At 41.6% G+C, this 12,105-nt stretch overlaps 1 protein-coding gene across 1 annotated transcript; it reads right to left on the bottom strand.

Annotated features, from left to right (window-relative positions):
* Positions 1 to 2,475: 2,475 nt before the first annotated feature.
* nrsn1 (neurensin 1) lies at positions 2,476 to 10,245 on the bottom strand. The gene is made up of 3 exons (XM_072679875.1): positions 10,142 to 10,245; positions 6,973 to 7,176; positions 2,476 to 6,052 (listed from the first exon to the last, which is right to left on the bottom strand). The coding sequence occupies exons 2-3, from the start codon at positions 7,165 to 7,167 to the stop codon at positions 5,654 to 5,656; spliced, it is 594 nt and encodes a 197-aa protein (XP_072535976.1). The 5' UTR covers positions 7,168 to 7,176; positions 10,142 to 10,245; the 3' UTR covers positions 2,476 to 5,653.
* Positions 10,246 to 12,105: the final 1,860 nt, after the last annotated feature.

Raw genomic sequence — 12,105 nt, 5'->3', positions numbered from 1 at the left:
GCCCTTCAGTCTCCAGGCCTGAAGAGCTTTATTAGTACTGTTGCTAGTGCAGCTCCTCAGGGGAATGGAGAACAGAAACAGGACAGCGTCTTTCTGCAGCGTCAGGCAGTGGGAGGGCTGCAGAGTCACAGTGTAGTTCAGCCATCTCAGAGGAATGGCTTCTAATGAGACTCACTCTGGAGGGCATGAGGGGCATAGTGCTTTGGATAAAGTGGGAACATCCTGCCATCATACAGCACCCTATGATATTTTATATATTGTTAATGATTTACTCAATAAAACCCTTCATTATTTGGTTATTCATCTTAAGACTCAGTAACTCCCATTGAATTGGTTGGGAATTACTATAAAACTAGTAAGTTAGAGAATTATTTAAATTACCTTAGAGGGCCACTTTATTAGAACCCCTAAACTCTTAAAATAAAGGTGCTACAAATGGTTCAGAGATCAATTCCAGAAAAAGAACCATGTTTGTAATAGAGATGTATACGTTTGAGGAACGTTTGAAGGTCTAAAGAACCCTCACTTGACCAATATAAAGGTTTTTCTGACTCTATTAAGGGCATGGTTTCTTTTATGGTTTTCTTTTATGGCATATTTTTAATAAGCAGTGGTCAGTTTTTTACCATTCTTGTCTGGATAGATTTGGGAAGTAGGCCACTTAGAAACTGACTAATGACAAATGAGTTTAAGGGGTGGCTGACAACGTGTGTTGGAAAATAGTGGACCAATACGGTTCACTATGCACAGTAAGTGCAAGTGTGAGATTACAGTACAGGGGGTTTCTAAGAGGGTGGATGGTGAATGAGTGTCTTTATGTGCTGTAACTGATGAACCTTAACTGTATACAGCTGAGCTGAGCACCATATGTTTCAGTTCACTGTGTTACAAGAACGGTAGATGCTGTACTGACATAACCCAGCATACAGGGCTTGTGTGAAAGCAGTGACTTGTGTAAGAGGGTGCAGTGTCCTCTCTGACACATTTCAGATTAATGCAGCCTGGGTGAGTCATAGGGGAGACACAGAGGGATGAAGAGAGAATTTTCACCTGTGACTCATTCGGCTACACATGCATCCTGTTTGTCTATTTTCGGCTTGCAGATCTCGCATTGGTCCCTCCAGACCAGTAGAGAGACCTAGACAACAGCCAGCCAGAACATAGAGTCCTAAAATACACACCTTGAAGCCTACACTGAAAGAAGTCATGTATTTAATTCCTTGCATTTAAATAAGCTCATCTTTTCCACATGATTAACACCTAACAATATACAGTTTTCTCTGCTTGTGGTGTCTTTCATAAATATGCAAATTATGCACACATTTCAATCAGGTCAATTCCACTGCATCACATATTTCAGCATACACTGAAGTCTCAGACATTACGACATATTAGTAAGTCTAATAAGTCCAAAAGGACAGCAGAAATAAAACATGTATTTTGAACACTAGTGTATCAACTACAGTGCCATGTTAGTTCACAGTGGAAAATCAATGGACCACTCACCCTAGCGATTATACTAACTTGTAAAATCTACAGTAATACTACTGTGACACCTAATATCAACACACACCACCATGTCGCTATCATGTTAGTGTCATCGCGCTACAGTCTGTAGCTGAACATTTATATAGTGGACTCACACCAAGCAGCCATAAAATGCTTAATATTGAATAGGTGCCACCACAACAGATCTGACCATTCAATGCCTAGACTACCACAAGACCTCTGAAGGTGTCCTGTGGAATCTCACACTAAGACGTTAGGGCCTCCATGGATCGCATCAGTGAGCCTTAGGTGCCCCGATCCTGTTGCCGGATCACTGGTTGTCCTTTCTTAAACCATTCTGGTAGGCACTGACCACTTATACCAGAAAAAAACTGATATTTTGGAGATGTTCTGACCCAGTCGTCTTGTCATCACAGTTGTGTGTGCCTCAGATTCTTATACTTGCCCATTTTCATGATTTTAACACATCACCTTCAAGAACTGACTGTTCATTCGCTGCCTAATATATCCACCCCTTGACAGATGCCACTGTAGATTAAAATTATCAATGTTTTTCAATGGTACTAATGTTATGGCTAATCGATGCATATATGTGTACAACTACAAAGGGAGATGGACCTTATAAAGTGGTCAGTGAACATAAATGTGTATAAATACAAAGATACATATCATGGCTGTCATGCCATTTTTTTTATTTTCAACATTATTTCAACCCTCTACGTTGTGGTAGAAATTCATGATTAATGGACCAATAGAAATGCTGCTAAATGACCTGGAATAAAATCTTTAAACACTGACTTCCAAGTCATTTAGTCATTTTTTTCCAAATTTCCATTCTGTTGCTATTTTGGAGAGAAGAGGTTTTGGTGTGACAGCGACAATATGTTGTCAAGAGCAAAATACAGCCGTGAACTTGAAGGCTGAAGGTTACATTTTAAAAAAATAAAATATACTAACACTGCAAGGTAACATTAATTCCATCTTTATTCATTTGTCGAAAAAATAGACATGTTCCAACAGCAGAGAAGTTGTAGCTTTATACACTTTGCACTCCTCACTTGTAACAAAAAGCAATTTCATTGTGAACTGCAGCACTTGATATAATCCAAAGGTTTATGCTGTAGTCATTCAGAAAGCATTATCAACACAGTAACATACACCCCTTCAGTCTTCCACATAATGCTAATATGCTACTCAAAACAGAAAATCTGGCAAACAATAAAGAAATGTGATATACGCCCTATTCTGATTCTGAGGATTATTTTCCATACGGAGGTGGGGTAACGCAATTACTACCACAGTTTTTCCATTACTTTAGTCTCATCTGAATAATGCATTATGTCTGTCCTTTTTACAGACTGCACACTCCTGCATCAGTAAAGATTCTGGAGGTATCTGCATGACACAGATACCTCGGTTCATTCAAGACTGTGGCAAAAAAGACGCTTCTAGCAGCTTTAGGCAAGTCATTGTGTAGCGTACCCTAAATCCTACGCAGTATGAACATGTAGCTGCAAATTTTCGAACTAAAATTTCATCATTACTGTAAGTGGGTTAAAAGTGTGTATATAGCAGTGCTTAAATCAAGTAGCCACTCCCACCTCAGTCATTTATGCCGAGATTTCTTATCCTGTGTAAATCAGTCATACATTTTACAGTCGTTCTATAGTAAAATTACATTACACCACCTCCCTATGTAAAACTATTCCTGTCCGAGTAAAGTGATCTTTTGTTGTGATATGTTCTATGTCAGTAAGAGACTGGTTTTAGCTCAAGGCAGCAGGGCTATTTTATTAGTAGTTAATAGTATTTGGGGTACAGCTTTACAGATTTTACAGTTTAGTTTTGTCATGCAATTTTAATTTTTTGCAATTTTAAATTTAATAAATGTAAAAATATTTCAATAAAGTTACACTACACCTGAAGACAGCTGATTTCTGCATTTCTCTATTCCTTAGTAGAATTTTAAATGGACATTTATGAATTTATTAAATCTACTTAAGTATATTTGTGAGAAAAGCATTTGTCCTAGGTTAAATTTTAGTCCTTCACATTTGGCTTCTAATTAGTTTTTTCTTCTCTTCTGTTGGACTGTTAACTTGGAGTTTTACCATTTTAGACCAAAATAATTTTAAGAGGAGAATGATCATTCATGCTGGACGTAGTATGTATTTTCTATTTGGTTGTACAGAAAATTGTAATTCATTAAAATAGTCTAAATGGTGGTATTTGCCTGAAAAGCAGTAGCTGATCTTAAAATGTAATAAACAAAAACAGCAAATTTTCATTTATATGCAGCTGGTTTCTTGGTATAATGGAATACCAAGACTAGGGTAAAGGAAAGCTAGTGGGAACAAATTAGCAAGACTTCATGCTAACTGCCCCTTTGTGTTATATTTGTTATTAGCATAATTAGAAGTATAATATAGCTTATAGTAGAAAAAATAAGTCCTAAAATGACCATATATCATAATAATTTGCCGAAATGATGACTGATTGTGTGCCTAAACTGCTGATGCACTCATTAGGGTCACATAGCTAATACAAGCCAAAAGGTTCACAAATGCTATAACTGGTGTTTAGTGCTTTTGGGTTTTAATTTTTTTAACTGGAAATTGTTGTGAAAGTGTTCAGGGTTTAGTACAGTGGTTAAAATAATGAGAAAATGCTGGAAAGTCTACAGAAGCTTCTACAGATAGCAGTGGCTGACAATGAGGCAAACAGCAACACAGGCTCTACCGTAAAAAGCAGCATTCTCTGAAGGGTATGATCCAAAGTGAGTGTGTGCACTAATAAACCAGTGTGTGTAATGACTAATTGTGTCAGACCTCCTCCGCAGAGGCTGAAGGAGAAACTGTGGGCTTCACATGGATCTCTCATTTGTCAGAATGAAGATGAACAGGATTGTCTGAGAGGACTGTGATGTATCTGATGCAGTTATGTAACGGTGAACCCTCAATGGAAGGTTTCATTCTGCTTTAGCTGTCGTTTTATTTACTGGGCTGATTCATGATGCATTTGGTTTGCAGCGTGTTTGGGAGGATTTGTGTACCCTGCTTGATAAGGGCTTACACAATATGTACGAGCCGCTATTTGTGGAGAGAAATGACGCTAATATCACATTGATTTGATGCGTATGATTCAGCATGTATCTGGATGGAGTGACGTGAGTAATAATTCCAGTGCAATCAATGTACAGTCTTTGACCGCAAGACAGTATCTTGCCTTGAATCAGAATGTAACTGATGGACTACCAAGCATAAATGTTTTTCTCTGCAGAACAAACTTCATTTTTTTCTGTAAAATGTATACTGGTAGGGTAAACTGCAATATATAGGATGAATTGTCTTCCTGAAGTATACTCTTTAAAATAAAGCTGCTTCAAATGGTTCTTTGAAAGAATCTTAGAGAAGAACCAACTTCGGGTCCATAAAGAACCGTGTTTATAATATATATGTGTGAGCGTATACAGGACTGTGACATAACAGGGTTTTTCTATGGCATCCCTCAAGGAACCATTTTAAGCACCTTTATGTTAAGACAGTAGCTTTTATGAAATATATATGAATAACAAATATATGACACAATTTGATTTGTAATATGCAAGTAGTGGCTAAATGATAAGTTGGCATATAAGATAGAGACCCCTTGACCTATTGGGCCTTATATGAGCACTTTTCATTTAAATCATTGTCAATCTAATTACCATCCATTACATTAGATGGTAAACAGTTGTTTTGGTTCATAATGAGATCAATAAAAAAATCATAGTGTGGCTGTACAGTTTAGTCCATGTCTAGGGTTCATCCATGGAAATCAGCATTAAGGATTGGTTCCAACTAAAAGCTGCCTAAATGTGATTTATTTTTTCAATTGAAAATTTCAGTGGCTGTTGCTAGCAGTCATCTCCTTGCATGAGTGTGTCTGTGCTGTGTAATTTCGATTTTGGAGCACCAGTTTAACAAGTGATCTATAATACCTCAATTACCAGAAATACTCTTGATATAGACTGACAACATGTATCAGGATAGCTGCAGTGTTTTCTAGCTCTACTGGACCTGGAACGGTTGTGTAGCGTCTCACTACAAGCTTGCTTTGGACCATCTCACTGGCGGGAACGGGAAGTATCGCGCCAGGGGTCAGGTCAGGTCTCGGACCCAGGCTGGATGTTCTGGACCTTGGACAGAGTGACGGGCACTTTGGCCTCTCCAGGCGTGGGCGCGCGGGTCACCGGCTGAACCGAGGCCTGGATCTCGGCCAGTCGCTCTTTGAAGCGCTGTTGGAGCCGGAGCTCTTCTTTGGAGCCGCCCTGCGCACAGGCAGCCAGTAGGAGGCCTACGGCCATGCCGCTGCCGCCCACGCAGAAGAGCACAGCACCGGCCAACTTGCAGGCATCCAGGGCACGGTTAAAGCGCACTGCTCGGCCATCCACGAACAGCAGCTCATTTTCACCGAAGGCCTCCAGCCGGGGTGGGGTGGCATAGCCCACCAAGAGCACTGACAATCCGGCGACCAGAATCAAAGCTCCCAGCGCGAGACAGACCTGGAAGAAAAAGGAGAGGATGGATGTTATTTTTCTTTGTTTGCTCTTAAAATGAAAGGTGCTATAAAGAGTTCTTAGAGCAATGCCATAGAAGAACATTTTTAGTTCCATAAAGAACCACTTCTGTAAAGAAATGTGAGTGTGAAGAACCTTTAAGTTGGTAAGGTACATCTACGACTTCTTTAAGTCTCATTTTATAAAATGGTTCTTTGTGGGGCCAAAAATGGTTCTGCTATGGCATTGCTCAAAGAACCATTTGTGGTACCTTATTTTGAAGAGTGTATGCCACCTTCTACAGCAGACATTGTCCCAAAGCATCTTTCCACTTAGACTGAGGTGTGAGGGAACAAATTCTCCATCCATCAATACATCTTCTTATATGCTTCATCCTGGTCAGGGTCGTGGCAGGTCTGGAGCCTACCCGCAATCATTGGGCGCAAGGCAGGAAATACCCCCTGGATAGGGCGCCAGTCCAGGGTGCACAGGGTACCACTGACACAGCCATTGGCAGTTGAGCATTGCCAAATCACCTACCATGTGTTTTTTGAGGTGGGAGGAAACCGGAATACCTGGAGAAAACCCACTAAACTCCTCACTGACAGTGACCAGAGCGAAGATCGAATCCCCAACTCCAGGCCCCGAACACCAGAACCAATTCTTAAAAGGAGAAACCCTATCCTCTTCCAAAAGTAAAGGGAATTTTGTGCTTTGATAAAAATGTTTTATTTATGAAGCTCCACATGTCCTGAACTCAAACTCGAAGGCCCTGAATGTTTGCACTTTAGTTCCTCAGTCCTATGACTATATAACGTCTATTGTTGTAATACAGTGCAACATAAAAAAAAAACTAAAACTAAGTCATTCTGGCAGCCAAATGAGCTCAGCAAAACCCTGCGTGCTGCGTCAGACACATGGCTCACCTTCCAGAGGACAGAGCTCCACCTGCTCGGCGATCTCTGCATCTGAAAATCCTCGTCGCGCTCCCAGATGGAGGCAGTGCAGTCTTCATAGAACTGGTGCAGGTAGGAGCGCACACCGTAGCGCTGGGGCCCTTGCACTGGCCCCAGGCCCTGGTCAGCATACTCCGACCCGCAGATCTCTGAGCAAGACGTCATCCTTCACATCTGCATGGAAAACATATAGAAGCCTCAGTTAGTTCCACAAAACACCAATCAATTACATTCGGCTGGCAACCATCTGCTAGGCATTTACACTGTGAGGGGCTACAGTTTCATTAGGAAACCGTAGGTGGTCATGAGCTGCTGTTCCAGTTTGACTATAATAGAAGTAGATCTGCTGGTTCCAATCCTGAGTGATTCTGTCTGCAGTCATAAAAGTAATGGTTCTTGGCTGAGATGTTCTAAGAAGGAACTTAATTGGGGATTAACCTTTTTAGTGTGTTACATTAAAAGGTTCTTAATACTTTTTCAAATGGTTCTTTGCATTTGTACATTTCTAGAACGTCTAAACGTCTAAAGAACTCTCTGTTCAAATGTTCTTGAGGTGACCACAAGTGGTTCTTTTTTGGCATCACTCCAGAACTATTCTGGCATGCAGAGTGACTGAACTGGTGGTACAGTCTTGAAGACATTTCGAAACTCATCCAACTTCAACATCCTCATTGGACATCAACAGATCAGGCCTTTTAGATATCTTCAAGATTACACCACCAGTGTAGTCCAGTTGTTTACTTGCCAACTGACTTAATACTTCTAGACAATTCAGTATCACATACAAGTGACATACTTTACGATCATGCAGCAGTTTTGCAGCACCATCCATATCTCTCAGGATTTCTGATCATACTAACTTACAATTTGGCACCAGTCAGAGAGCTAAACACTAATCAGCCATAGCTCAGCAGTTAGAGCTCTGGGCTATTAATGACAGGGTTGTGGGTTTCGATACCTGGGCTCGGCAAGCTGCCACTGTTGGGCCCTTGAGCAAGACCCTTCACTCTCTCTGCTCCCCAGGCATCGCAGCAATGGCTGGCCACCGCTCCGGGCACGTGTGCTCACTGTCCACTGTGTGTTAGGTTCACCGGTGTGTATGTGTGTGTTCACTGCTTGGATGGAATAAATACGGAAGCCAAATTCTATCTGTGCCCGTCACAAATGGTCAATTTGGTTGTTTAATGTTTAATGTTAATGTTTAATTGATTATCTTAGTCTACAGTGGCATTTGTAAAAGGGGTGGGATATAAGAGACAGCAAGTGAATCGTCAGTTCTTGATGTCGATGTGTTAAAGTCGTAAAAATGGGCAAGCATAACAATCTCATCCACTCTGAGAAAAACCTAATTTTGATGGCTAGAGGACTGGGTCAGAGTATGTCCAAAACATCAGGCGGGTCCTTAGGAGTTTTTCTGGTATGCAGTGGTCAGTACCTACCAAAGGGCTCAAAGGAAAGACAACAGTTGAGCCAGTGACAGAGTCATTGGCACTTAAGGCTCATTAATCTGATCCATGGAGGCCCCATCTCACAACTTACAGGACTTAGGGCATCTGCTGCTAACGTCTTGGAGTCAGATACCACAGGACGACTTCAGAGGTCTTGTGAAGTCCATGCTTGAAGTGGCCAGATCTGTTGTGACGGCACAAGAGGGACCTACTCAGTATTAGGCTGGTGGTATTAATGGTATGGTTGATCGGTGTAAATCAGACCTTGGTCAGCTCCACTGCCATAGAGGAGGCAGAGAGGAACTATGGCTTTGGCCTTCTGCCCTTCCAGCAGTGCAGTGAATCATGAAATGCAAAAGAGTGATTAGATTACTCTCTCTCACATATTCTCTGTCTCTCTCTCCAGCCCATGCTTTCATATGCATGCTCTGTTCTGCTAATGTTGGTAGCACCACAGTGTACTTGTAACACAAACTAATGTCTCATTTCAAGTGAGACAAGGACATAGGCAGAAACTGGAGGGAAATGAGTCTCCTGCACATCACAGTAATTTAATTGTGGTGTGTGTGTGTGTGTGTGTGTGTGTGTGTGTGTGTGTGTGTGTGTGTGTGTGCGTGCACTGCAGGCTCTGATTTGGTAATCACAGAGTGTACGGTTTGTCTAGAACAGAACATGCTTTCTTTCAGTCACAAATTAATGTAGTGAACGTCAATAATGATCTAATGAAGGAATATGTATTCTCGTGATCAACTTATTCTCATGAAGAAACCCAATGTACCACTTAATGTGTGTGTGTGTGTGTGTGTGTGTGTGTTCCTGAGCTGATTGGAAAATGACTCAGCTACTTCATTGTGCATAAATGTTACACCCTCATTTTAACCCATGGCTTTCTGAGATACAAATGACATCCCCCCCCCCCCCCCCCACACACACACACACACACACACAAACCCATCCCACTTTTCATCAATTTCATTTTTTTAAGTTTATTTTCGCCCACACCCCCAACTCCCTCCCCCCAGGAAACACACGCGCTTCTGCTGTTTATGTTATGTGACCCGTCCAATTGGTCAGCCATCCTCTCCTTGAGGAAAGCACCGACGTCATCACGTGGTAATGTCGCCTTGACAACCGTACCAGATGGGGGAAATTACTAAATTAATAAATAAATAAATAATAAAGGTTTAAAAAGAATAAGCAGGGAAAACTAACATTACATTTTCACGTGAACACAATAAAAAAAATTAAGCATATAAGCACTTGAGTGTCTTTCATGGATATCGATGGACACCCATGGCGCCAGTGATGCTCTGTTCATTACGCTATAGCTCGTCCTTAAGGTTACGCACACTAGCTAAAACCTGGCCGGACTTTTTCCCCTGCCTCAGAAATCTACACGGTACCTTTCTGCACTGTACTTTCTGTGCTGTATTTCATTTTACAGTCACTGACACGAGCCATTCTTCAATTCTAGCTGACCAACGTCCGTCAAGTTCAAGCAGCCACGTCTTCACGTAGAGCTAGAACTGTAACGTTAGCTGATGCTATTTTTCCGGTCATTTTTATAATGCCTAGCTACCCTTACACTACGCTGTCAGCCTCTTAACACACGATTTCATGGCGTAAACGGTCACTCCACCTCTCCATCACTCCATCATTAATACGGTGTCACTGCATTAAAATGCCCCTACCTGTCCTGCCCCGGCTGCAGTGCTCTTCTCTCCGTGCTGCCCCTTCACCTGCTGCCTCCCATCACTCTGCTCCTCACACAGCAGCCGCGCATGGAGCCACTGCACTGCGCATGCGCTGCATCACTGTCACTACAGCTGTAGGCGTCTAGTTATTCATACTTAAATATGATATCATTTTGATATTTAATTAATTCTAGCGATTGATTTTACACAATATTATTTATACCAGCCTGTAGTTGTAGCATAAGTATTTCTGTGTACACACCATACATACTTTATGGACACCCCTTCTAATGAATGCATTAAGCAAGTTACACCCACTGCTGATATGGATGTGCACATGCACACACAGAGACACGACTTGTCTAGTCCCTGTAGAGAAGTACTGTCAATAGAATAGGACATGCACCTATTAGCACCATGCCTAATTCCTATTGAGGGCTAGAGGGGTATAAATGCTCCTCGCATTGAGCTGGGAACAGTAGAATTGTGTTCTCTGGAATGATGGTGCTCCTTCCCATCATTCTGGGATGAGTTGGGGAGCTGGTATGGATAAGGTAGGGTGGCGATTCACACGCTTGTTGCTGAATGCAATCAAATCCTCACAGCAATGCTGTAAAATCTAGTAAAAAGCCTTCCCTGAACAGCATAGATGATTTCCAAAGAAACAATGACTGAGTTGGTGTCCCAATACTTTTGTCCATACAGTGTAGATAGGTGTAAATGTGTCTACCTCCTAACAAGCAACCTCAATGTCCTGTATTTAAATGACATACCACGACTTAGCTATTTTTAGAGCCCTCTGCTGATGTGTAGTTGTGAGGCCTGCATTAGTCACCACTGTGTTGCCGGCGTACAGTAGGGAGTGAATGCTAATACCTCGCATTGACCAGAGGAGTCCCCCAACACTGCACTGCTGGACTGACGACTCCATAAAGCCAAGGCACAGCAGAATCCTTTGTTTCATAACAACTTAAACATTCAGTTATGGAGATTTTAACGAAATGAACGAAAAGACTTTAACAAAAATCTCACTGTGTGTGTGACTGTCTGCACTTATGCTGTACATGCTGCAGTAATAGTATGACTCACTCAGCTGACTCACCAATCTCTCCAGAGATAAAGAACCATCTCACCCTGATCTTATCACAGCACACATCACACCTCCTCACGCTCTCCACACTTCATGGAGAAAGGCACAAATTCATTATGGCTTTCCTTTGAGAATTCTTTATTAGTCATACGCTTTCAGGTATTTCTGTAGACCCGTGCTATACCTAAAATGTTACTAGTGGGGGGCAGCTTTGGCCTAAAGGTTAGAGAAGCAGGCTTGAAACCGGAAGATTGCTGGTCCCTTGAGCAACACACCTAGCACCTGTGTATTCACAGATGGCAGTTTTCTAGTGTGTTTCTTACTTATCTGTCTCACTAATCCTTACATGTGAATTTCAGCATACATCTTAAGCCCTATTTGGACATGATTGGTTTTACATTGGGAGGTAATTTACTACAGAATAAGAAATCTCAGCATAAATAACTGGCAAATAAGTACATAGTAAAGACGAAATGATAGTTTGACAATTAGCAGCTACATAACATGACATAACATGTCTGTAGCCTATTCTACACAATGACTTGCCTAAAGCTGCCAGCAGCGACGCACCTCTGAGGACCCCTTTGCCACAGACTTGAATGACTCTGGGGATCTGTGCCATGCACAATGAAACTAAATACCTCTTTGAGCTGCTCCATACTTTTCCACCGGATACGATGTAATATTTACCCACATGTTGATTCACACAGGATAAATATAGCCCGAGATTAATTGTTATGGTTTGTTTTACAGAAGGTGAAAAGCGCCGGAATCTTTACTGATGCAGGAGCACGCAGTCCATACAAATGACTGACATGGCGCATTTGGACGGGACTAAAATTACTGAGACAATTACATTACCCAACCTTCC

This window comes from Salminus brasiliensis, chromosome 5 (assembly GCF_030463535.1).
Source record: "Salminus brasiliensis chromosome 5, fSalBra1.hap2, whole genome shotgun sequence".
Classification (NCBI taxonomy): Eukaryota; Metazoa; Chordata; class Actinopteri; order Characiformes; family Bryconidae; genus Salminus; species Salminus brasiliensis.
Note: the sequence above shows the minus strand (reverse complement) of the source record. Positions and strands in the feature narration are given on the sequence as shown.